Source organism: Antennarius striatus, chromosome 23 (genome assembly GCF_040054535.1).
Source record: "Antennarius striatus isolate MH-2024 chromosome 23, ASM4005453v1, whole genome shotgun sequence".
Taxonomy (NCBI): Eukaryota; Metazoa; Chordata; class Actinopteri; order Lophiiformes; family Antennariidae; genus Antennarius; species Antennarius striatus.
The window spans coordinates 11,981,436-12,007,539 of NC_090798.1; the positions used below are offsets into that span (position 1 = coordinate 11,981,436).

Consider the following 26,104-nt stretch of genomic DNA (forward strand, 5'->3'; position numbering starts at 1 on the left):
AGGTTCCCCTCCATTGTTAGCCGCTCGGCATGCGTCTTAATGGGGGGAAAAGGTAAAAATAAGTATGCAGAGCAACTTCCCAGGTGAGAAATGTATTTGAAATTATTCATTATTCGAAATAAACAGTAGGGGACAGCATTGGAGAGTGGCGACGCGATTGATTTTTTTTTTTTGTGCATATATTATGTGTGAACAGCAGGGAGTTACCGGTGTTGTCTGACTGTATTATTGACACTGAATTGGGTTCACTCAAGAATCCGTAACAAAAAACATTATTTTTTTCAAGGGAAGCCGTACATGTAGGTTGTATTTTAAACTTATTCAATCTGGTACGGCAGCTTTACCAATTAGGGCAGTTGAAAAATCAGCCATGTTGCTTTATCCATGTGGTTTTATGTGTTTGGCAAGACGGGCCAGACAGCAGCCAGACTGCATATACATGGTTCAGTGCATTATTGTTTTTTTGCTCCGAAACGGTTGCCAAAATTTATCCCAACTTGCCCAAAACGATGTAGAACACTTATCTGATTGGCTATTTTTATTATTCCCGTAAAAGTAAATTGACCACGAAAGGTAAACATGATTGAAATGTGGAATTACCTTTCCGTTCTTGTCATAGGATAAGTTTCGGTTTTCTGTTTCTCGTCTAATCCCGAGATAAATATCAAAAAGAGATTAAGGTGCCTTAGAGCCAATCGCTTCTCAGAGGACAGCAGATAAGATGTTTTTGCTCTGGAATGCTTCCAAATGGGTCCGTATGCAACTCTTTAAATCTGGTTGAAGAGAAAACATTTGTCTTGAGTGGTTTCATCCAAAATACCTCATGCAATTAGAAAATGTCGTCCACTGACAAGCCCCAGGAAACATTTCTTCTTCTGTTTTGCATTTGTACGCAAGAAAAAGTCCTTAAAGCTTCCTAGCTTTGCCCCTTGCAAAGGTAAAACGACCGTTTATTACCCTTTCTTTTACTTTATTCATCAAAAAATGGTGTAATTAACTGTCAAATTGAAGTTGCATTTGAAGCCACTTCAGTTGCCGAAATGTCAAGAGCTTGCAAAAATCTCTTCATCCTCAACCCACAACCCCCGGTGCAGTACCAAGGCCCATTATCAAATTGCTTTATTTTTGTCATATTTGGTCAATCTGCTTTTAATTGCCACTCAATGACCATTATCTCATTGAAATAATTACCCTACTGCTTCATTCACTGTGTAAAAGTCACAGCGGTTGTTGGAGAGTGGTGGAATTACCCTCAACATCATCGACACGATTCCATGAAGCGTTTCCGTGGACTGTATTTTCTGTGCACGTCCCATCTTAAAATGAGCAGGTCAATGTATTATCGGCAGAAAGCCAATGTAGGAACCAGATGCTAGAATTCATTTTCTACATCACCAGTGTTGTGTCCTGAAATGTCAGACTCTGACAAGTGTTTGTGCGATGATGTAAATAACAGGGATCTCTTGGGATCAGGTGTTGCTCATGAAGCACTCGTAGGACGGTTTTCTGTAACATAAGGAGATCTTATTGCTTTTGTGGACTCTAAGTAGTTTCATGAGGACCTTTTTTGAATTCCTGTGTGTTTTGGTCCCCGTAAGATTTTCCGAGAGGAGGAAGAGAGAAAGACTCGAAGGAACAGAGTGCATTCTAGTGAATCAACGACAGCCATGACTGAAATCTCATTAGGGTCACAACGAGGGTGTCGGGGTGGAGAGAAGAGGCTTTCTTACTCAACCACTTCTTTTCACTTTGTTTCACCCTACCCGTCACCTCAGCTTGGTCAATCTCCTAGACCCGTATTCTGACACCCAAAGGGACGTGACGTGAGCAAATTAGACTGATTGATCGACACGGGGGGGACGTCGCTGTACGCCAAGCAACAACTTCTGGTCAGTCTTCAGGGCCAGGAAGTGCCCGACAGCCCCCGGGAGTGGCATGTTTCCCTGTCGGGGATTCCATCCGAATCCTTCACTCCCTTCTTCCCGCCAATCTCCCCCAGCGTTTGCGTCGTGTACCGCTTCTCGCATCCCCACCGCTAATGCCTTTCTCTACAGATCATTACCCTCCTCTCCCCTCGCCACTGTTAGCAAGCGCTCTATCGGAAATGCCGGCGTCCCCGCCGGTCCCTGTTGTGTGTGGCCGTTGCTCATGGGAGCTCGCGAGGGTTCGATCGGGGGGGGGGTGTTTGGGCTGTTTACTTTGATTTGATCTATAGGGTCCATGTGTAGTTCAGAGTTATTGGCAAATTTGAGTTGCCAGTAATGATGATTCAGACGTAGCCCAGAGCTATTGTTGCTCAGGCTCTGTATGGACTTATTGTGTTTCAACGACAGCTGGAGAGTTTGCTATTGATGAGGTGTCACGCTGCAACATTGTACAATTTTATGATCTGACAAACCCAGGACTCACCTCACTCGCTGTTTGCGATTGGCTCGCTGCCTAGCATCAGTTTTCTTTTCCCCATCTTTCCAACTTCACCCCTCCCTCACCTAACCGCTGACCTCCCTACATCTCTCAGTTGAACTCTCCATTTGGAGCAGGGGACTCTTGTAAGCCTTGGTAAAAGAGGTTAATCCTTTCTTATTACAACCAGGATTACTGGGGGGGGGGGGGGGTTGGAGAGGGAGGACAGAACCAGCAAAATACCACAACTGACATATAAAGCTTGTCCAGTTGAGAATGCAATTCATATATTGTGGAGAGAGTTGAGATGTAATAGCCAGAGTAGTTTTTTTGAGACTTGTTGGGCTGCAGAATGGAGACAGCTCTTACATTTTGTTTGCATCTGCATCATAATAATCAAGGTCAGACATAAATTATTATATTATATGCACTTAAAGTTGCATGAATTTCTGTTTTAGTAACGGATTAAACTAATTTGTTTGAGTCCAGTTTGGATTCAACATTTTTCCAAGCATCCTGCAGCAAGTGGATGTTTTCATTGACAGTCATTGGTGGACACAGTGTAGCATTTAGCTGCTAATAAGCTACATATATCCAGGAGTTAATGGAGATGGAAACAGAGCCGGAAAATTGAACAATGATCGCATTTGTCAGCCGGTCACAACTTCAAATTAGTGCCAGTTTTGTTCAAGCTCATTAAATGTGTAAATCTAAAGTTTCCCGTCGCTGCGCCAGCTGGTCCCGCTGCCCCAAACGCCAATCAAATCAGTTAATTTGGATTTATATATAGAATCTCAATCCAACCAGGTCATGAAAATGATTTCACACCCCCGGCTGTATCCTATAATTTAGACAGGTAAGTGAAATATATGGTCTGTTTAGTCAACAAATAATTTTTAGCATCAGAGCTAATAAAATGTGAAATTTATATGCAAGAGTTCAATTAAAGGTGTTTGTCGAAAAAGTCATGTTTGCATATTAGTTCAAACTTTTTTCTCCAACTTCAGAGTTGATTAATCTATCTTTTTCCTGCAGGTTTGTGGGGTTTTTTTTCCTTCCTACCTGAAACCTCACAACTTAATTGTTTTGTTTGCCTACTAACCTCACGCTCCTCCAGAGCTGTTTTAAATAAAGACTTTTTCATTGTTGTCAAATCAATAATGTATTCTTTATTGTTCTCTTTCTTTCCCTCCTCTTCATGCCTAAAAATAGAAGTGGAACAAAAAGGTAACTAAATGCCAACAACTTGTCTTTTTTCATCTGCATTTCAATGACGGCATATGCTTTTTTTTGGTGGCGGGTTTCTGGCATCTCCATCTCCATGCTTTGTGGGGTTCATCGGTGAAGTCGAACATGTCGTTCATGGGGAAAATGAAATCACTCAGAGTAACCGTGTTAGAAAAATTCATTATCAGTGAAATTCTCTCCTGCAGCATCCATAACGGTAAATATTGCTATGTATCCACCTCTCCTCCACTTTTTAAGAAGGCACAACACGTACTGTAAGATAGCCCTTTTGACATTGAAACATGCACATTAATTTTTTTGTGCTAAGGCCATTACACAGCCGCTATCCACTAAAATCCAATAATCCTAGCAATATTTGTGTTCCTTATTATAACTGAAGATTATTCCTCCGCTGCCTTATCAGCTGCATAATATTAAAGGAGCGAGGCTATATGGGGGTAATCAATAACTTGTTCAATAAGCTGTCAGCATTTTTGATTACGGCTCTAACATGATGATGGCTATAACCTTCAGGGACTCACTAGTCAATAAGGGAAACAGATCATAGCAGTCATATTCTCACCTTATCAGCATTGGATGATGCTATAGAACGTATGCTAAATCTTCACACGTGCCCCCGGGAGTCTTGTGTTTGTAGCCCTAGCTTAATGCATGAGCTTGAAATATGTCCCCCGTCAGATGTGGACTGTAAAACCAGACTTAAGTAAATTATGAGAATGGAATCGTTAAAGAAGTGTCAAGAGTTTTACCTTAATAGCTTTAAGTGGTATATTTATTAACGGCAGCAATTATAGTATTTTCTGAACTATAAGGCGCACCGCCAATGAATGGCCTATTTTAAAACTTTTTCTATATATAAGGTACACTGGATTATAAGGTGCATTCTTGATTTTTGAGAAAATTAAAAGCTTTTAGGTGTGCCTTATAGTCTGGGAAATATTGTAGATGACATCTTATTTAGTGTTAGCAGCTGTGTATATACAAGTTTTTGCAAATCCCTTATGTAAGCAGTGCTTGCTTTGGTATACTTCCTGTTGTAACGCTTCCATCTCTGTGCATACATCCTTATAATAACACATTTCTGCCACTTCCTGAGAGTCCAATGTCCAATCTGCATCTTATCCTAATCCGATTTGTACCCAAGCACAACGCGTCAATTTTAGCCCCAAACAACAGCCCCTCTTAGTATTTGGCAGAACAACTGCTGAGCTATGCGCCGAGGTGCTATGTCAATGGGAAGCATCTCGCCACATTTTTCACCCGCAGGTAGACAACACGTTTAATCTGTGGAGATTACAAGGGGGGAAAGGAAGTCTGTTCGCTGTCTCTTTCTTTTCGTTCTCCTTGGAGCGGCTCAGCTTTTTACGTCTCCGAGGATCTGCGGCTAGAACCTGTCAGCGCTTCATCAACCCCTTGGCCAATTACTGTGAAAAGAGCCTTCACACATACTTAGTTTTTATATGTGATAAACTGTGGGCCCAAAACCAGTTCAAGAAGGGAAAACTACCTTCTAGTTCCTTTCTATCAGACTTACCCATTGTTTCTATTTTGCCTTCAAATAATGAGCTGTTATGATAATAGTAACGACAATGATGACTTGATTTTATTATTATTATTATTTTGTAGCTTTAGGATTTAAATAGTACTTTTCTAATCCATTCTGAATTTGTCGTTCATTGTAATCCAAAACCCAGACATCTTTTTTCTTTTTTTTTTTTTTTAGAAAAACAGAAAATTATAATTGCCTCAGTCCAAGATTATCCATAATGAACCTAAATTAGCTTTTGCAAAATGGTTCTCCCTATTGATTGCTTCAGCTGTATTGCCTTGGCCTTGCTTTATCAGATTTGACTACAGACCGGTTCACATGTAATTAGTTTACTTTGTGTGGTGCTGTAAATCATGCCACAGACTAAAAATGTCATGTGGATTAAATAATGGACAGGCAATCATTATATAGATGATGTAATTACTCTGTTTTTTTTTTTTTGTACTGTTTCTCCTAAAGGGTTGCCTTGGCCAATAATTACATTGCTGCAATTTGTCAGAATCTTTTAGCTTTGGGCTTGTGTGGTTAACACTGCTTATTAAGAACCGTGTCATCAAAGAAAAACAATGAAAGTGTATTCTACTGGTGCAAATCTATTGCATTGACTAAATGAGGACAGAGAGGCCATTCAGTGGAGAGAAATAAAACATTAACTTATGGGGGTACATGTTGCTGACTATGTCTACAAGATCTTGACATCATGTCAGCAGAGATACCCTCTTTTAATCTCTTCGCCCCTCCCGACAGTCGTTCGGTGTCATTTTAAAGTAATTGCCTTCAGGCCCAAGAGACTAACTGAGTTAGAAGTGCGTTACTCCAAAAATTATAAACGGTAATAAGTAATTGAAAGCAAAATAGCGCCTAATGAATCTGAGACACAGTTTGAAATAGTGGAAATGGTGCTCGAGTTTGTTCATGGGCTATTTCATGGTAATTTGTAATTTACATCCATTGTGCAATGGAAAATTCATCACAGTAATTCAATCACATTTCTAATTGCATTCCTCATCCAACAATCACTCATCTTGTCTGAATGTATCTGTGATAATCACGCCCATGCTGATGAAGAGGGTGGGATTCATTAAGGCAGTCTTTGACTGTTGAGAAGCTCAGATTTGAATTTCTGTGTGTTTGCATTCAGTTATTAATAGTTTTCCTTAAATTTCCCGACATATAATACCTGCCAATGTAACTCTGTACTTGTCTTTCCCCTATTTTGGCTCCTCAGTATTCCTGTGCCCAGGGCTTCTGCGTAGGGTGTACCAGAGCGAGCACCTCTTCGAGTCGGACCACCAGTCAGGAGCCTGGTGCAAAGATCCTCTCCAGGCCTCCGATAAGATTTACTACATGCCCTGGACACCCTATCGCACCGACACCTTGACCGAATACTCCTCCAAAGAAGACTTCATCGCCGGAAGGCCGACAACGACCTACAAACTTCCGCATCGCGTCGACGGTACAGGTTTCGTGGTCTATGACGGGGCGCTCTTCTTCAACAAGGAGCGCACACGCAACATCGTCAAGTTTGACCTGAGGACTCGTATCAAGAGCGGAGAGGCCATCATTGCGAGCGCCAACTACCATGACACCTCCCCTTACCGTTGGGGAGGGAAGTCGGACATCGACTTGGCTGTCGACGAAAACGGCCTGTGGGTGATTTATGCTACCGAGCAGAACAACGGGCGGATCGTCATAAGCCAGCTCAATCCCTACACGTTACGGGTCGAGGGGACCTGGGACACGGCTTACGACAAGCGCTCGGCGTCCAACGCCTTCATGATCTGTGGAATACTCTACGTGGTGAAGTCGGTGTACGAAGACGACGACAACGAGGCGACGGGAAACAAGATTGACTACATCTACAACACCGAGCTGAGCAAAGATGGCTTTCTTGACATCCCGTTCCCCAACTCATACCAGTACATCGCTGCAGTGGATTACAATCCCAGAGACAACCTGCTGTACGTTTGGAACAATTACCATGTTGTCAAGTACTCCCTGGACTTTGGCGTGCTGGACAACAGACTCGGTAAGATAAATACTCATTCTCTCTCATCTTTTGTGCCAAAGGAGGTTTAATTCTGTTTCTACCCCTTGCATCTTGTCGTTAGTGGCGATGCTTCCATTTTCGCATTGCGAAAGTGATATTGGTCCATCCATCCATTAACATTTTTAGAAGAGATTCTGTTGTAAACTTGTAGAATACTGATTAGTCCACAGCAAAATCCATCTCCCTACTAAAAAACGAATAAAAAACACTATCAAAGTATATTTTTTACATTACTAGTTTACTAGCAAACTCTTATCCCCCAGGGGATACACCCAACTCTCTCCAAAGGCTTGCGGTCGACATTGCCAGCAGGCTAAAGCACCTTTGCTATTGATTTATCTTCTAAATACCGTTGGAGGAGATTTATAATCTTTCATGGCACCAAAACAAATCTGCGATAATGAGCCATTTGATCCGTTCATACCCGTACAACAAATTGCATTGTAGTTGTTGCTTGAAAAGAAAACGATGTTGTAATCATGCTTGTTTTTTCCTACCACCACGCTTTTGTATTTTGATTTCAGAAACAAACAACAACAACAACAAAAAGTAACCTTTGGCTTTTAGAAAAACACATAAATTGCGGAAGACGAATCTATAAAATCCAACACCTGGAGACAGTGTGGGTTGGTGATAATTGCTTGTATGGAACGCTCCTCATGTTTTATTTTGGTATTTTTTAATTAGTCTCCCCAAAGGAAGTGAAATACCACTCTCCACCCACACAGATACTGGACATATATAAAGATAACGAACAGCATCGGACTGCGGCGAATGGTTAGGAAAATTGTTAGCAATCCCACAGCGAGGTCCGTCAGTTTTTAACCAAACACTTTTTTGACACAATACAGGACAAATAGGGTATTTTAAAGTCCAACTATTTCAGATTGAGTGTTTTTGTGACAAACTAGATCTTTAACCCACAAGGAGACGACTCTGCAAAGCTTTATGCATCCACTCTTTACACATCGGTGCATGTTGGGAAGAAGGAAACAGAATAAATAACCTATTTGACATGCAAAGGCTTTTTTTTTTTGCTGTATCTCATCAACAGCTCTAGTCAAAAACATGTTGGCATGTGTTTGGCTGTGAAATCTCTACCCCTGCTTTCCTCTTCTGGAGCTGCGTCTACCTGCTGTTTGCCGGTTTTAATTTATTTTACCCTTGCTGTTACTTCGCCAAATCTTTTCCAGACACCGAGTCCTGCTTCAGGAAACAATCAAATACTACTGTGTTCATTCAGTCGCGGGGCATGCACACAGTTTTCATAACACACAGTAATATAATTTATTGTAAATGGTGTTGTTGCACGTTTTCCGCGTTAAATGATTACCCTTCGCAAATGCTAATTCTCAGTACCAGGCTTCCCGTCAAGATGTTGTCTCGCGCGTTTCCCTGCTGTTGTGCAGAACCGGCCGCCCTCCAAACAGCCTGCTGCATGAATGTCGATAATAAAACGTCGCTTTAAGAGGTTGGAGTCAGTGATGGAGTCACAGAACTGACAAAAACGTCAGTTAAACAGACTGATCAGAAATGGAAGAGTGATTGAATGTGTTGTGGCGTGATTAAGAGTTTTGTTTGATCAACTGCCAGATCCAACAGAATATGCGGACCTATCTGGGGTAGAGGGTGTAGTTTTGGGTGAACAATCCCAACGATGGTAATTTTACAATGCAACATCAGTATTTGGTGTTTGTTGTCCTATCATCTTGTTTGATCGTGGCAAAGGTGTATTTTTAGGATATTTCAGCTAGATGGAAATTCATCACTGCATCCTGACCAGTGACATGAATTGAAATCTTTTCCCACCATTCATTGAGTCGCAAAATTTGTGTGGACTAGCATAAAAATTTTTTTTTAAAAAGATGGAAGCCAATGCTAAACGCCATATTTCTTTCTGCCTTTTGAAATTTGAGCAGGTGTCTAAATTACCACGCCTGTGAACACCCCCCCAGAAAAAGGTGTCATTCTGTGATCATCCTAACACAAGCTCATTTCCACTTGTGCTTCCGCCACCGTGATCATGCATGACCTGCCATATGAGTGGAGCGCGCTTACATGGGTAACGGAGCAAGGAGAGACGCGGCCAGGACCACAGCTGGGGCTCGGTGCCATATGCCAAAACACATGGGTCGTGGGATATGCTGCTAGGCAGTAGGCAGGGACTGGTTAATGACCAAGAGCTACATTTGGATCATCGGTAGAATTGGGACTTATTGAATCAAAGGATGTAGAGTTCTTTAAGTCTTTTGGCAGAAAAATACCGGCATTTGTTGGTTTTCGCCTGACAAAAACATAAAATCAATAATATTTCATGATAACCATAGTTTTCCCTTGGAGTGTGATTATTTGAAATAAAATGCAGCAATCCTGGGCTGCATGTGGAGTTGGTGAAGTCTCTCATCAAAAAGGAACCCATTGTTTACTCATACATTTTAAAGTCTAGGTGATCTTTTACTTTCACGACAAATGCTTAGATGATTAAATTCCATAAATTGGTAATAAAAAGAGAAAAGTGCTGCACAGACTGCTATTAGTGTGCGAATATAAAAGCTCTCATATAAAAGCCGTCCTACCATTAATCTCCTTTACTTGAGCACATTCAATGCAGAATATAGAAGGACGGGAAATTGATCTGTCTCTTTTATTTTTTTCAAATCTTTAAATAAGGTAGAACATGGTTCTGATGAAGGATGATGCCAGTTGCCATTTAACTCTTGTTTGACCAACTTGAACCTTGTAGTGATTATCAGTGGGTAGTGAAGCGGTATGGGAAGTGGGAGGACACAAGATATCATTGTTCGGCCCATGAACTCCACCTGAACTTGACTCCCTAGTTTCCGGCACCTCGCATGGGGGCTACAACTCTTCCAGAAAGGCCTTTTCCGTCTGGGGCAAGATTACAGAGTATTTCTCCTCTCTATCCGGTGCAGCGAAGCACCAAGCACAAAATTAACCCAGGGGTGTGTAGTACGAAGTGTTTCCCCACAAAAAGCCTGATTTGGTCTGATAAGTCCTTATTGTGTTCTCACCTCTGTCTTGATGCGGTTCGACCCAACCATCTCACTCCACTGCAAGTCACAGATGTTTGCAAACAGCCCCGAGTCGAGACGTTGCATTAAATCCATGTCATGAAAGCGCGAGGTGTAATTAGGTATGACGAGGCAATCAACCCTACTGTTCTGTCAGAATCGGTTGCATCGCATCATCTCGAATGATGTCGTTTTGCTCGATGAGCCATCCATCCATCCGTCGCCCAAGTCCGGTTCAGTGTCACGGAACAACAGGTCATTTAAGGCGATCTTCAGTCACTATCCAATCAGATCAGAGATTTGTAAATCGGTTACGTTGTTTTAGATCGAAATACCCGACCGACCTTTGAATATATTGACATTAATTTCTGGACAGACAGCCGTTGTCTTCATTTGAAAGATTAATTTTCTTGACCTCTTACTTTTTAATCTAGGACCATCATCGGATTTAATATTTTGCACACTTTGATTAATGACTTGGTCAACACTAAACCAATGATAAACCTATTAGCTCGGCTGTGCTTTTCTACTTAGTGCTATTGAACAAATTAGACTTAGAAAATTGTAAATGTTAAATTCTGCTGGACACAAGTCGGTGTGTATGTGTGTGTATGCATGAGTGTGTGTGTGTGTGAGCATAGTATTTATCTAAAAGCACCACTTTGCCTCAAAGAGCTGCCAGCACGGCTGCAGACTTTTAGTCCTGGTCAAATAAGGCCATCCGCTTCGGTGTATTTTCATTTCCAAAAGGGATATTTACTCGAGACGTCGTTTTTCTGACTTCACTCTCGTCTTCAATCAATAACCTCTGAGCTGTCAATCAAATCCGAACACGAGACACTCGCTGCATTTAAACGTGAAAATTGAAAGGATGGGAGAATTTGGGTTCAGTCTCCCACACCTGCTAATGCAGCGATGATCCAACGCTGATGCTATCACACGTAGACAATCAACCTGTTTACCTCTTTACGTTTAATACCGTCCTTTCAGGTTTGAAGAGATTTCTTTAATTCAAAAGATTAACATTCAGATCCAAGTGGGGATCTGAGGACTGTTTTCTGAATACAGCAATCACCATCAGTCTGTTGGTAATTAGTACCTGCAGGGGGTGTTCCCTTTCTTTACGCATTTCACCACGGCGACCACTGATACTAAAAATGCGACGCTTCAGCGTTGATTATTTTCTTGGCTTGTGATTAGAGCATAAGATTTGAGGCACAGTTGGTGTTGTAGATACCTTTCCTGTCTGGCAGGCCGGTAAAATTTACCACATGTTGCCGTCTGGTTAGGGAACGGTGCCAACCCTGCTGGAGCATCCCAAACATTCAGTATATTCACGTCCATCTCAGCTCTGCCTAGAAGCGCCCACATACTCCAAATTGATTGAGACTGCCAAAGCATTAAAGTCAGGACGACGACGTTCGGTGGACGTAATTAGATTGGGCTCTCAAAGGTACAAGCCTGTCTACCGGCTTCCACCCGTTGACGTGCTAGTACGTAATTTTAAGGGACACCAAAAATATGTCGTGAGACATTTCCAACTGTTTCTTTCTCGATTGCAAAACTTCACGAAATATCATGCTTAATAATTCAAATGGAATGCTAACGTTCCTCAAAAACAATCTTTTTGCACTTTGATGTCGAGGCTGAGATATGTTGCCTACACGCTCATTAGCAGACTGGTTCACCTCTTGCATAGGGTAATATTTTTCAAGGGAAAGTGCAAGATTTCGCATCATAGCTAAGATTGATTTTTTCCCCCCACGCAAACACACATAACAACTCAGGCTAATTGTGAAACATATGATGCTGCAACACAGTGGGTCTCTGTTAGCAATGCAGCTTTAGATGTTTTAGCAGGGATACAAGGAGAGCTTTGTTGCTGATGTAGAGGCTTTTTGAATGTTTTAGAAACACATTCTCTCATGTCGGAATCATTTGTAATACATTGTAAAATATAATCATTTCCCCTCCTAAGTGCATGCATGTGTTTTTCTGATCTAAATATGCTCCTGTTTTACGTCTGGAAGCGAATTAGAATGGGCCCTCTGTCAGTTTGAGCCTACAGGCTCGTGGTTTCAGGTGTTTCGTAGCGTTGTGCATTCGTTCGGCTGCAGAACACATGATTTTGTCCATCATCCCTCCTGCTGGATGAGCATCCATCACGGGCGGCGGTGGCTCTGTGGCTCTGGTTGAGCTAGAAATCATACAGATTCCCTCTGTAGTGAGAGGAGCGGCAGCTGATCCCTCTGTTAGGGCCAGCACCCGATCCGTCTCCACTGACACCCACTGAAAGGAAAACAGTTTCTTTCTACTGTACCGTATTACTATACTGCAGTACTTGTCCTGAATACAGTGTATGTATATGTATATATGTAGACATGTGTATGTCTATATATATACATATACTGTATGTATATACAGTAATCCCTCGTTACTCGCGGTTAATGAGTTCCAGGAATTCCAGGAAAAAGGAATTCCGTGATATAGCGATGAACTATTTATTTTATTATTTACGGTAATTTAAACGTTTATGAACCCTCCCCATACTGATATTAAACCACCTTCTATCTGTATTACCTTTTCCCAACACTCTAATCGCCTGTTTGTACGAAACAAAAATGTTTCTTTAATAATAAATGTGCGCTCTGAGAATCACGGAACGCAGTGCACGGATGCTGTCAGCCAATAGCATGTGCGTACGGTATCACATGACTACCTACTGAAAATCCATGATGTAGTGAAGCGCAAATCAGCGAGGGATTACTGTATATGTGTGTGTATATATATATATATATATATATATATATATATATATATATATATATATATATATATACACACACACACACACACACACAGACAGACTGTATATATATACATACTGTATATATATACTGTATATAGAAAATATATGTGTGTGTATATGTACATAGACAGTAAATATGTATTTATATGTATATAAATAGACAGTTTATATATTTATATGTGTATATATATATTTATATGTGTATATATATATATGTATATGCTGTACATATAGTTTCAATTAGCATTCCACTTGATGAGTATTATTCTGTAGTCTCAGCTTTTCTTCTGGGTCCTACAGGTTCCTTCAGGATCCTTGAGCTTCTTAACTCTATTGATACGGACAGTTTCTCCATCTACACATTTGTCATAAAGCAGATGTGTGTGTAACACATTTGCATGTTGTTTTTTTTACACATTTCTCGATTGAAATCATACAATCGCTTCTTCATTGTAGTGCAAATTTAGACGGGTTCTGCTCAAGTCTCCCTTGTCATTTAACTCAAACGTTGAGAATCCGTTAATATTCTTATGAGCGCTTACGTGCATACATATCAGGACTGTTCATATGCTTCTCCCAACACAGCATGACCTCCACAGACGCCCTCTGAAGCTCCAGCAAGAGAGGCTGGGAATGAGAAATTAATTGCCAAACAATGCACAGCTCCCATCCATTACGGCTCCCATCATGTCAGATGATAGCGAAGCATTACCAGATATCTGGCTGCGTAGTTTACCGCACCCCCCTCCGATGTTGATGAATTTGTTGGTCCACCACCAAAGGCTCTATTAATTGAGGGGACATTGGCTTTTTATTTTTTTCCCACCAGAACACGTTTAATGTTTTGATGGGGTCGTGCCACATCCAGGAATTGATATTCTTGGGAGCATAACGCAGATTATTCAGGATTGACTTGATGATGATGCTTCTTTCTCTGTATGAGTGTAAATATTTCTCATCACCAATAAAACCTGGCGTGATTCATAAGCTAAAACTCCACTGCTGATGGCTGAGGATAAGAAATCATCATGCCGAGGTCGTTTTTTGGCCATCGTGAGCAATGAGCGACTTCAGTTTAAGACCGTCCAGCTTCTTCAGAGGCGACGACTGATGATCTTACTATGTGTGACGGTTAAAATGAGCTTTGATATGGGAAAGTCTGATGCTCGGTTCATTTTTTTGGGGGGGGGTTTAGTTGGCAGATGCTTGTCAGAGCTGAAATGATGAGTAATATAAAACTAGATCCGTTCAGATTCGTCATAATGCCGTAGCAGGTTCCTGGAGCAAAGTAGAATGGGCTTATCTAATTGTAGAGGCCTCGAGCGCTGGGACACAGAGAGAGAGGCTAATTAGTTTGAAATCAATCCTTTGAAATGGAGCGCAAAGCTGTGTGTGTGTGTGTGTGTGTGTGTGTGTGTGTGTGTGTGTGTGTGTGTGTGTGTGTGTGTGTGTGTGTGTGTGTGTGTGTGTGGTGGAAACAGACTTCATGCGTTCAGGGGATTTTGTGCAACAGAAGTCAGGGATGAGCGGAGTTGGTGTCTCGTCGAGAGGAGGTCTGAATGCCCCCAGAACTTTAGCTCAGTTTGTATTTATTTATTTATGAATGACAGTTTTGCTTCTTGACGTGTAGAAACTTCAGAATCATGAATGTGCTGAAGCTAAATCTTTTAGCATTAATCTCCTTTATAATGTCTCGAAAATTCAATTTAAATCTAAGATAATTCACCCATTCTTCACGGATTTACCGACTTAATCATTTTACTGGTCTCATTAGTCTCAGCAGTTTCATCCGCCACCACCACCACCAACACGACCTGGTCTCCAAATGCAATCTAATTCATCTGACGGCTTTTGGTCACAATCTCCACAAATGTTCAGACTTTATAAAAGATGAATCCTCCTTTCTCAGCATGGCGGCCCAGTAGGGAGCAGCAGAAACATCCTGGGATCAAATCCACTTTGAATTGGACCTAAAAACCTTTTTTCTGTCAAGTTCTTATGTTCTCCTTGTGTCAGCGGGGGTTCCATCCAGGTTCTACAGCTTCCTCCCACTTCCAAAATCATGGAAGATAATTGGTGACTCTAAATTTCCTAATTTAAAGTTTGAAGGTGTCTATGCTCTTTATAGTTGGCCCTGTGATAATCTGGAAGCTTGCCCAAGTTGAATCCCACCCATATTGATCTGTATTGACCCAACACAGGATCAATGCTCACAGAAAATGAATCTATAAAGAAAAAAAAATAAAATTTACCCATTCACTAATTGATATTTTGTTGTGGAATATCCAAGGACCCTGTGCTGAATCCAATAAAAAATGGCAAGAAAGGTAGACCTTGTAAAATGGATATTGAAATAAGAAATTGAAAAGATTAAATGTAGAGGTCATCTACTCGGAGTCAAATTTCCACATATTCTATTGTCCGCGGCTCACAACAAAACTCACGTTGAAATCTTCTCTAAGGTCACTCAGGAGTACCTGGGAGCATACAAAAATCTTGTTCACCGTGTTTATGCTCTTGAGCCCACCTCCCCACCCCCCTCCCCTGCTTCGTTCATCCCTTTGGATAGAATAGAAAAGCTGGCAAAGCAAAACAAAATGTCCTTGTGTTGTCTCCAAGGCGATAGCGCCTGCAGACCGGGGCTGCTGGCTTTCTTTTTCCTTTTTTCTTTTTCTTTTTTTGAGCTCATCTCATGGAAAAGATACACAAGTTTGCTCAAGGACGCTTCTTTTTTTTTTTTTTTTATTCAATCCCTGCTCTCCGTTTGCCTTTGCAGTCATATTTAACATGATGCATGTTAAATAAATTCAACCATGGGCTTGACAGGATCAAATAAAAATTACATTCTAGACATGTTTCCTGGTGCCTTTGACTTAACCTCATGCTGGGACGACGATTTTGTCCACATATGTCTGCACTGTCATATTATCATATTATGAATACAGGAGCAGCAGAGAAGGTAGACAAAGGACTTTATTAGGATTATGGAAGGAGATGTATGGAAGGTTTTTTTTTTCTTTCAAAAAGAAAATTTCCAGCAGTTTCCACTGTGTTATTTTAAAATGCATTTCAGCGACATTAGCACCAATTTATAACGCAATAAAACAAGACTATCTATTAACAGCGAAACGATTGTGGTTCCACGCTATCGGTATTTCTCAGTCAACATTGACAAAATAGATAAAACAGGAAGAGATCCTGTTCTGTCTTCATTGTATTATTATAGGATGGCCATCCCAGCTGCTCATTATGTCATCACATCCTTTAAATTTGCTGAATCTGCCCGCAATTCTCATTTCTGATCAGATTGCTTCGCCGCTCCAAGGATGCAGCCCGGTGGAAAATATGTTTACCTCAATCACCAGCTAATTCGATTTATTTCCATCAACAGCATAATGGGCGCCTCACTGGTATTTAAATACCTAATCGTCATGAAAGGTCCCTGCTCTGCCTTAATGACGGAAAGCCAACTGCATTTTGGGAAAATTGTTAAATTGTTATCTTGCGATTTGACCTTGTGCTCATTTGCTAGTTCAAACACCTGCTGAGGAGAAATTATTCTTAAATATGTACATTTTGTTCACCACAGTCATCACATTTTTTTTAATCCACAGGCTCTGGAAATGTCATAAAATCTGCAGTGTTTACTTTTGATAACTAAGGTTTCTGAGTTAAAGTCGCAGACCATTCTTTAGCCTAATTAAATATTATTTTAGTCACTAATATTTTTCCAAGAGAGTGAAAAATAGTAAACCTCGACTGTAAACCTAAAAAAAGAGAAATTTGGGGTCATCTGCTGAGTTTATATTTATCATTTTCTTCAAGAGCTTATTTAATAACCCTCTAAAATTGTTAAACATTTTCAAACACAGTGGGAAAAAAAGTCCAAACCTCCTTCTCCACAATTCTTGGATAACAGTCTTGTACTTCTTGAGCTTTTTTGAGTCTCAGATACGTCTTATCAGCCAATTATATTGCACAAATCGGCAGCGACTGTTTAAAGTTTGCGTTTGAGCTTTGGCACACACTGGTTCCCGGTCCTTGAAAGAAAAATCTGCTCAACGGTTTTTTTCACCAGACAGAAAATTTTAGCAAAGAGGAATTGAAAAAAAATAAGGTTTTGACATTAAAACGGTTGATTTTCACTTTTGTTCCCCAAACTAGATAATGGATGAATCGACAGACGATGACTCTGGGATGATTTAATTTTTTTTCTTAATCTTTAGGCATTTGAAGAAATGGCAACCCAACCTCAATTGACATCAAAGTCCTATTTTCTAATAATGAGGCTTCTTTTTCACCTTTAGACCTTTTTACGACCTCTTCATACAACCTGTCTCGAATGGATCCCATATTGGGCACGAGAAACGGTGTTTTGACCCAAATAAACGTCAACCTTCTTTTTCAGCCTTCCAACTTGCTGTATATAAAGAGAGAGGGAGTGGGAGTGAAACTAAGCAGCTCTACATTCTTCTAAGATGAACTGGAAACATCTGAGAAATAAAACTTTTCTCTCAATTGGGCTGCTGAGTAATCCCAAATTGAATCGTGGTGCTAAAGCTCTCCTCTGTCATGAGGAAAGAACAGAGGTGACATTAGTAGAAGGTGCAGGGTGTTCTGGAGCAGATATAGGAGTCCAGGCTTTATGTTGGCTTTAGAAATATGACTTCTTTAGATAAATGATCCCTCTATGCATATGACACCTGAGTTTACTTCAGAGGTGTCGCAAGCCCCAACGATGTCCTTGTTTTAAGGAACTGTGTTCACTCCAAGGTCAAATATACGCTTCAATCTTTATTCTTAAAGCTTAATATATGGATATACAGTATGTATGTGAATGTGTGTCACATGTTTTTGTGAGGTTTGCTTCCTGATATCAACTTGCAGTTTCGAAATCCGCTCCAGTTAGAGTTCCCCGGCCATCCTGAGCGCAATCATTTCCTTATCCTAATGGGCTCGTCTGGACACCTTTTGAGCCACCAGCTTATCTGAGCCCAGGCGCTGTGACTTTTACCGACCCCAATATGGAGCAGTGAATTTCATGATCAGATTTCCATGAGGTGCTCTAATGGTCTCCTGCACTACATGCAGTTTAAGCACCGCTGGCTGATTTCAATTACGCTTAAATTGATGCCACTTCCCCCCTTTTGCCAAGAATGGGTGTGACATACATCAGGTTATTATCGCTCCTCCTCAAAAAAATGGATGCATAAATAAGTTATTTCATAAATAATGAAATAAACAGACTGGTGTCCTTGAACGTATCGCTCCCCTCGTATTAACACGATCATTACCGCCAAAAAGGATCCGCGGGGCTACGGCGGCGCAGATGGATGATGATGTCTAATCGCAGGCTAAAGAATGCAAATGGTGATGTCTTCCTGGCTGGTGGAAATGTTAAATTCCCGCTTGCGCACTTGCGAATTTCTTTTTTTTTTTTTTTTTTTTTAATTTACTGTTGATGGGAGGCAGTTTATGTTTATGAGTGTGCGGCTGCCAGTTTGTCAGCGTGCGACTGTGTATTTATGCTAGTTTGTTGAAGTGTTTGCATTCTTCGACAAGAGCGTAATGGTGTCTTTTCCCCCATCTCTCCTTTATTATTGTCCGTCTGTAGGATTGGAAAGTTGTTGAAAGTTATTCTCCATGGCTCTGCATGACTTTAGCTCACATAGCAATTCAATTAAACTCTTGTTATAGTTCTATTTTACTGATGGAGCGTCTCGACAGGAGCGTCGGAGATACCCGCTGTTGTTCAAAACAAGCTCTTTTGTCAGAGCGACAAAACAAACATTTCACCTTTCCGTCTTGCTGTGACTGTAACCTGTTTAATAAACCTGGGGCGCTCTGTTATCCATCGAATGTATTAGCTGTTGATATTGACCCGGTTTGTGTCATTACAGTCTCTGCGGCGTGTCTGCCATCCCTAAAACCAATGCCATCATTTATGCCGCTTTCACAACCCACCAAAAGAGAGACATCATCCGATTGCAAATTGAAAGTCGCCTGAATTTCGGCAGACGCGCCTGTTTATCTCGGCTCGACGGGTGTGTGTGTGTTTGACGTCCATTACACCTGCCAAACCCAAAATTGACCCTCATTAAATTTTGTTTTGCTCCCCTTTCATATTGATTGGGAGCATTTGTCACTCTTGTCATTTTGATTGTATCTCGGCGTCAGGCAGGAACAACACTTACGCAAATTGCATTTTTTGCAAAGGCCAAGATTGTGTGTGCATGTGTGTGTGTGTGTGTGTGAGTTGGTGAGAAAATGCACTCTGGTGAACTCTTATTTAACCGGTCTGCAGCCAGCCACACACAGTAATAAGATCATGACATATGTAAAGGACACTATGGCAGATTGAACAATATTGTGCAGCTGTACAATAACGACCGCAGAACAATATCCCTTAATAAATATCTCGAAGGACTACCTCGGAGACGCCGTCTGCCTCGAGGTATATTATGAGGCGTGACCCCTGTGTGTCCTCTGACCCAACGCGGCTGCATAAAGAGCCTATAGCTAACCCAATTTTAGGGCACAATTTTCCAATCGGGAAAGAATATAAAGGGAGAGAGGGGATGTCTGAGAAGATGGGATGATTGATGACTGTCTGTCCGGGAGGCGTGTGGAAAGAAAACGATTGCTGTGCCACTTCGTGGGCACATCGATGTTATGATGGTCTATCTCCCCGACAACTCTGGTAAACAGCGTCATTAGGAAGCACCCCCCCCGGAGTGCAACCACGGGGCGAGAATAGGTATTCCGGTTAGTCCCGGCTGACCCAGAAAAAAGCGTGTAACTACAACATCTAGAGATTTTCCTGCGGCTATATGCCCTGTCTGTTTAAACTCCTCTGCTGTATACATGTGTGCTTATGAGTTTAGCCAGCGGGGGGGAGGGGTGTCTCAAACCACACGCCGTAGACGAGTACCGCTTCCAACTGATCCTCCTTAGGCCTTTCTTTGTCGTATCGACGCAAGGAAAAGAGATAGGAACACTACCCCTTCTGCATATGCTCTGAACCCCCCCCCCCCCCCCCCCAAAAGTACATTTTTAAATCAAGACAAAAGACATTTACTGTCAGTCTCCTTTTCATTTTCTTCCTTCCTCCTCTTTCACCAGAAACCTCCTCCTCTGTAATGGTTTATATGGACACCACGACATTGACAAGGACTACCACCAGACCAAGCACCCTCACCATGACAACCACCACGGCCAGAACTACCACGACCAAGATGCCCGCGACGACGCCAGCCATGGCCCAGTGGCCACGAACCACGTCCACCGTGTCGACCCCCGTCCAGACGCCAATGGAGGGTTTGGTACCGGATGATGAAGAGAGGGCTCCATCTTCTTCAAAACTTCCCAACATCAGGGTGGAGTACTGCAATCCCCACGTGATGACGGACATCTCTTGGCCGAGGACCAAGCAGGGCACGGTATCCAAGATGCCATGTCCGTCTGGAACCATAGGTGAGTTTTCCTGCGCTTTTCCTGTGCTCTTTTTAGCAATTTTAGCTGTAGCTGATTCCAGACATGCTGCTAACAAGGCTTCTGATGGTGAAAATTAAAGTCACTTGTTGTTAAACTCTACTTGTGAATTACATACAACGTTCCTTTATTTCTCCACTTTGTAGGGATGTCAGCATTGTTTCATTTTGTATGTCTAATTTGAAGACACGGTCTGCTGTGGGGATTTTTGCCTTGATGTTTCTCGCTGGTGTGTTTGTTGTTTACACCCCCCCTGCACCACCGGGTCTCCTGCTTCCTGTCCTCATTCCCCACTTTTGTACTTCTGCCTGTCTGATATAAGCCTGCAGATAGTTGAGCATCTGCATGGAAAATTGAAAATTGACATGCACCAACTGAAATATTTCAAATGAGAAATGACTGTGTTCCCAGGTCGGACAACATATATAATCCCTCCAGGACACCAGGGGTCCCCCTCCCTGTGTGATATGAAATCCTCCAGGAGGCATGCTGGAAACGCCTTAATTTACCTCTTTTTGACACAACCTGGTAGTTACGTAAAAAAAGAAGAAAAAAAAAACGGAGCTTAAGGGTTTTAGAATACAAAATTTACCAAATGAGATCAGTAGAGTATGTTTTTTGCACAATTTTTTCCCCAAACTTTTTTTTTTTAACAGCCAAAGTCACCCTAGATTCGTCAAATCCCGTCTCGAAGGCGTTAAAAAAACATCAATTTCTTTCCACGGAAACACACTTCATGTACAGGCGTCATAAATGGGCAGTGCCGGCACCCGTCGAGACCTCACTAGGAGAAGTCACATCGCAAGATAAGAGGAGCACATAACCCGTCTCCCCTCAGAACCTCTTCAAAGCCGTTGCTCTTCAGACAACACTGCCAAGCCGAACACGACTGGATGAGCTTCCTCTGCCACTCTTTGAAAGTTCCCCGCTCCCGTTCCATCCATCCACCCCGCTCCTCTTGCCGTCATTCTCTCTCCCCTTTCCGACTCCCTCTCTCAGACTCCTCTCCTTTCATGCCCTTTTCCTCTTCCTTCTCAATATAGGAGGAAATGCGGACTCCCTTATCGTATAAACCCATCAAATATAAGGCTGCCCAAGGTGGACTGGGGAAGGAAATTATATGTCAATCAAAATTTATATCTGTTAATGCCGGTCGTCTCGCCCTCCAACGCACCCTCCCTCTAAGTACAAGCAAGGGCGATTTAATGTCAGCGGGTAGCCTCCATGATGACAGCTTTGGAAATTTTAGACGAATGTTATTTGAGGTGTGGATGAGCAAATCAAAAATCCCCTGTAGAGCAGATGCTCACAAAATAGCTCATGGTTTATATAATCTGTTTTCTTTTCTCTTGAGTAAAACTTTTGCGTTAATTAACTACAGTAAATAACCTAATGTCGCCCATTATGTGCTTTTTTTATTTGTCCTGATGGAATATCGTTAAAAACATCACTCCCCAAAGTTTTTTGAAACAACCTTTCATTATGAATTCAGGCTGTATTGGATTAAAATTGCCCATGTATTTCCTTTCAGACAGGAGCTGGATTTTTCACACGCAGACACATGAAGACATTGTCTGACTTTTAATGATTAAATAGATGTGCCGTCTGGCTTGCCTAGAGTGAGACGAGTCTATTTTAGTCGCTTTAAGATAAAAACATCCAATTAAATGTTTGCAGCATCCAAAAAGTTAATCACTTAATAGCAAGTGTTTTTGCAGGAATTTTGTAGGTTAAAGGTTTGCAAAATAACTGAAAGCAACGTGCTGCCAATGGGGGATGATGGGAAAGTGGACTGAGACCGACCAAAATATGTCCATTGGTTGGTTGGTTGGGTTAATAATAGGTTTCAAGACGTTATTCTCAGCAATCCGTTGTGTTTCCTGTGTCTGAAGGTGTGGCCTCATACATGTGTGTGGCTCCAGAGGGATACTGGGACCCCCAAGGACCCGACTTCAGCAACTGCACTTCCCCCTGGGTCAACATCATCAGCCAGAAGGTACCAAAGAGCACATGCTATAGTTCACAATGCTCAACTGGAAGTTTTCCTCAATGGACAGCTCCTATATATATTTGATGAGGGTGGCTGGATTTGGGCGGGGTGTAAACCAGTACCACAGCACGGTACTTTAGGTATATTATTTTCTGCACTATATGTTGCACCTAAAACCCTTAAATTTTCTCGAAAACCGAAAGTGCGCCTTATAATCCAGTGCACCTTATATAGGCAAACCTCGGCTTCCGACCACAATTCGTTCCTGCATAGCGATTTTGTTCGAATTCCAAATCCATTTTTCCCATTACAAATAATGTAAATGGACTTAATCCATTCAAAGATGCTAGAAAACTACCTTTTTTTCAACATATGTTATTTCTTAATGTCATTTATATATCAAATTGTATAGTAATGAAACATATCAAAGAAATGTAAAAGAAAGAAGCAAACACAAGAAAGAAAGAAAGAAAAAACATCAACGTAATCAGGTTAGCCTGACGTACTAGTTACCGTCGACTTTTGGACAGAAGTTTATGGTACCGTAACTCGTACCAGAGGCAATGGAACGCAAATGAAGTCAAAAATTATGGAATACAGTAAACTAAAATAAAAAGCACATTACCGTCACATTTTCTCTCGACTTTTCTCATCCTTTCTCGCGCTTGGCGGCGAGAAAAAGGCGTTTGTTTCGCGCTCAACTTCCAAATTTTGTTGGACTTCTAAAACAAAAAAATTCTGAAGTTTTTTGGTTGAATTACGATTTGTTCGATGCCTAAAGCATTCGAAAAACAAGGTTTGCTTGTATATAAAAAAATTATTTTGAACAGCTCCAACAATCCAGTGCACCTTATAGTGCAGAAATACTGTACTAATCTAATCTAAAGTCCTTTTTTGGGCTATAACACAGTACAGCTGGATTCTATACTTCTTCTGCCTCAGCCGTTTGGATCCCCACCTCCTCCACAGTCAGGTTATTATGCAAAAGCCTCCTATGTTTAAATCTGAACTACAATCATGTAATAAAATAGAAAGAGTGACAGTTACTGCAGGTGAATCAGGATCCCAGGTTATAAATTGCAGGCGATGTTCTCCTTCAGACTCATAGGACCACGAGGCGTGCGTGTTCTAACACTTACGATGTACTCAATGGCAAAAAAAAAAAAATTCGGCTCATTACACAAACCGCAGTTTGCAGATATGGATGGAGGGATGGCTGTAGGGGAACAAAATGGAATTATGAGGTGCATTTCTCTGCAGCACCGTTTTGAGCGGCGCAATAAAAGCTCCACTACAGGCGGAATTAATTAAAGTTATTTCCGAACGTCGCTCTCCTGCTGTTATTGCTTGGATTCGACAGCAACGGACGGAATTCCGATAAAAAAAAAAAAACGCGACCTATTAAAGATCTGCTTGACAATCAAACAATGTGTATTTTTAAACAAACGCTTCATTAATATAAAACCTTTTTTCCTCCAGCGGTGCCCCACGTATCATCCACGGAGACCAACGATTCATTATTTCAGATGTGGGGGACGTTCTCCTGTACGATGCGCCGCTCATTACCAGACGGCCAGGTTGACAAATTGAGACATGAATATATAGGAAATAAAAATAGAAATAACTGACGCCAGATAGGCAGACTGAAACAAAAAAAACAAAAAAAAAAGACCTGTAAGCTATTTATTCTGTGAATCCTGGCTGCCTCATTAAGAGACAAGAGCAGGGAGGGAAAAGAGGAAAACATCTCCCAAAGATATATTCCCCCAGCATGCACCTCTGTAACGACCAATTTAAGCAGCATAATTGGCTTGACTAACAAACCCACAGATGATGATAGCAGGTGATGCCAGAGTAAATCAGGGTTTGGCCTGTTTTTAGTCGGTGTCAGTCGGTGTGCTAGTCTACAATTTAAAAACTTGTCACGAACTGATTTGTAGCTGCATTTATAGCTTGTTCCATCTTTTTTTTTTTTTTTTTTTTACTGTATTTTGAGAGTATTTAAAGAAAAGGGTTAACATCGTGTCGGAGAGGATAGGATGGCGTCTTCCTTATTATTCGCATTATCACATCAAAGCTAGAAAGGTTGAGATGTGCAGTGCGATGTGAGTTGGTTCATGGGGAGTCTAATTAGCCAATAAACACATCGCACACTATCTCACAAGTAAGATATTCACAAGTTTTCCCCTGACAAATAACAAGGGTTGTTTTTTTTTTAAACCATCCAAGTTAAAATTACTTTATTTAAGCCCCACCATTGACTGTAGTCCCCATTATTTACCTGCAGCAACTTAAGATTTGCCATTTCAAATAATTAATTTCTCAAAAATCAAATGTTTTGATATTTAAATCTTTAAATTCAAACTGTTTCAGAGAAAAGTTCATGTTTTTAGATGGTAAATGTTGATGTTTCTGATAAATATTTCTGGCAGATTTCAACAGATATTGTTTAGCTGGCTAACATTTTGTTAACATTTTGTTCCTATCTGACTTATTATCCTTGAAAAAGCATCCTAACATGCGCGAAGCGTTTAAACTAACGTCTTTTTTGCAAACCTGAACAATTTCTTAACATTATCAGCGAACGGATGAGTATGAAGACCTTAAACGTCACTGAATCCAGTGGATTATAATCCAGTGGATATGTTTTATACAAAAATTTAAAAAAATAATCTCAAACAATTATTACTCTTTCTTTCGGCAGCTCCCAAGATACAAATCATATAAAGGCTCAGAAATAGCAAAAAAACAAACAAATATCCAACAGGACGGGTCCTTTGTGTACAACATATACACACCCTCTCCACGCTGCAGTGGTTTCATAAAGGTGTAAGGCTACCTGGGGAAATTCCCTCAATAGTTGATTTCATAATTGCTTCAGGATACAATATTCTCCCCATTGTGCTTTCAGCTGAGTATCATCCAGCCACATTAATTGTGTGCAATATAACAGAATGTTTGGGGATAATGTAAAGGCTAAATGGTATTCATTTTAAGGGTCTGCACATTTTGTATGCTGCAATTTTTCATGTTCTCCTGTGTTTATCGGTGTGCAGGTTTGGGGTAATAGGCTCACCGCGGTAAAGGGGGGTAAGATATAAGGACGAGGCGCGTTTGGGTTGTTATACACCTGCATGAAATCAATGTATTTATTTATTATAATACATATTTTGTCCTACTTTAAAGCTGAAAGCTGGAGAGACCGCCGCAGTGATCGCCAGAGAGTTGGCGGAGCAAACCAAACGGAATCTCCAGGCGGGGGACATCACCTACACGGTGAAGGCGATGGTCCAGCTGGTGGATCTCCTGGATGTCCAGCTGAGGAACCTCACCCCGGGGGGCAAAGACAGCGCCGCAAGGAGCCTGAATAAGGTAGTGGAGGACGCTGCCCATCCAGTTAACCCAGCTAATAAAAATCTTTATAATAAGCCTTTATAATAATCTTAATAAACACACACTTGTGCCTCAGGATTGTTCAGATCACCCTTTGCAATGGAGAAGTCCGATTTTAGGGAATTCTAGGTGAAATCTT

At 41.3% G+C, this 26,104-nt stretch overlaps 1 protein-coding gene across 2 annotated transcripts in view; it reads left to right on the forward strand.

Annotated features, from left to right (window-relative positions):
- Positions 1 to 26,104, forward strand: part of LOC137590367 (adhesion G protein-coupled receptor L3-like) — a 178,839-nt gene that overhangs the window by 99,785 nt on the left and 52,950 nt on the right. For both annotated transcript variants that reach the window (XM_068307945.1, XM_068307946.1), the window contains exons 6-9: positions 6,429 to 7,229; positions 20,214 to 20,564; positions 22,475 to 22,578; positions 25,759 to 25,944. In XM_068307945.1, coding sequence (XP_068164046.1) covers positions 6,429 to 7,229; positions 20,214 to 20,564; positions 22,475 to 22,578; positions 25,759 to 25,944 — 1,442 coding nt within the window. The remainder of the gene's footprint in view (positions 1 to 6,428; positions 7,230 to 20,213; positions 20,565 to 22,474; positions 22,579 to 25,758; positions 25,945 to 26,104) is intronic.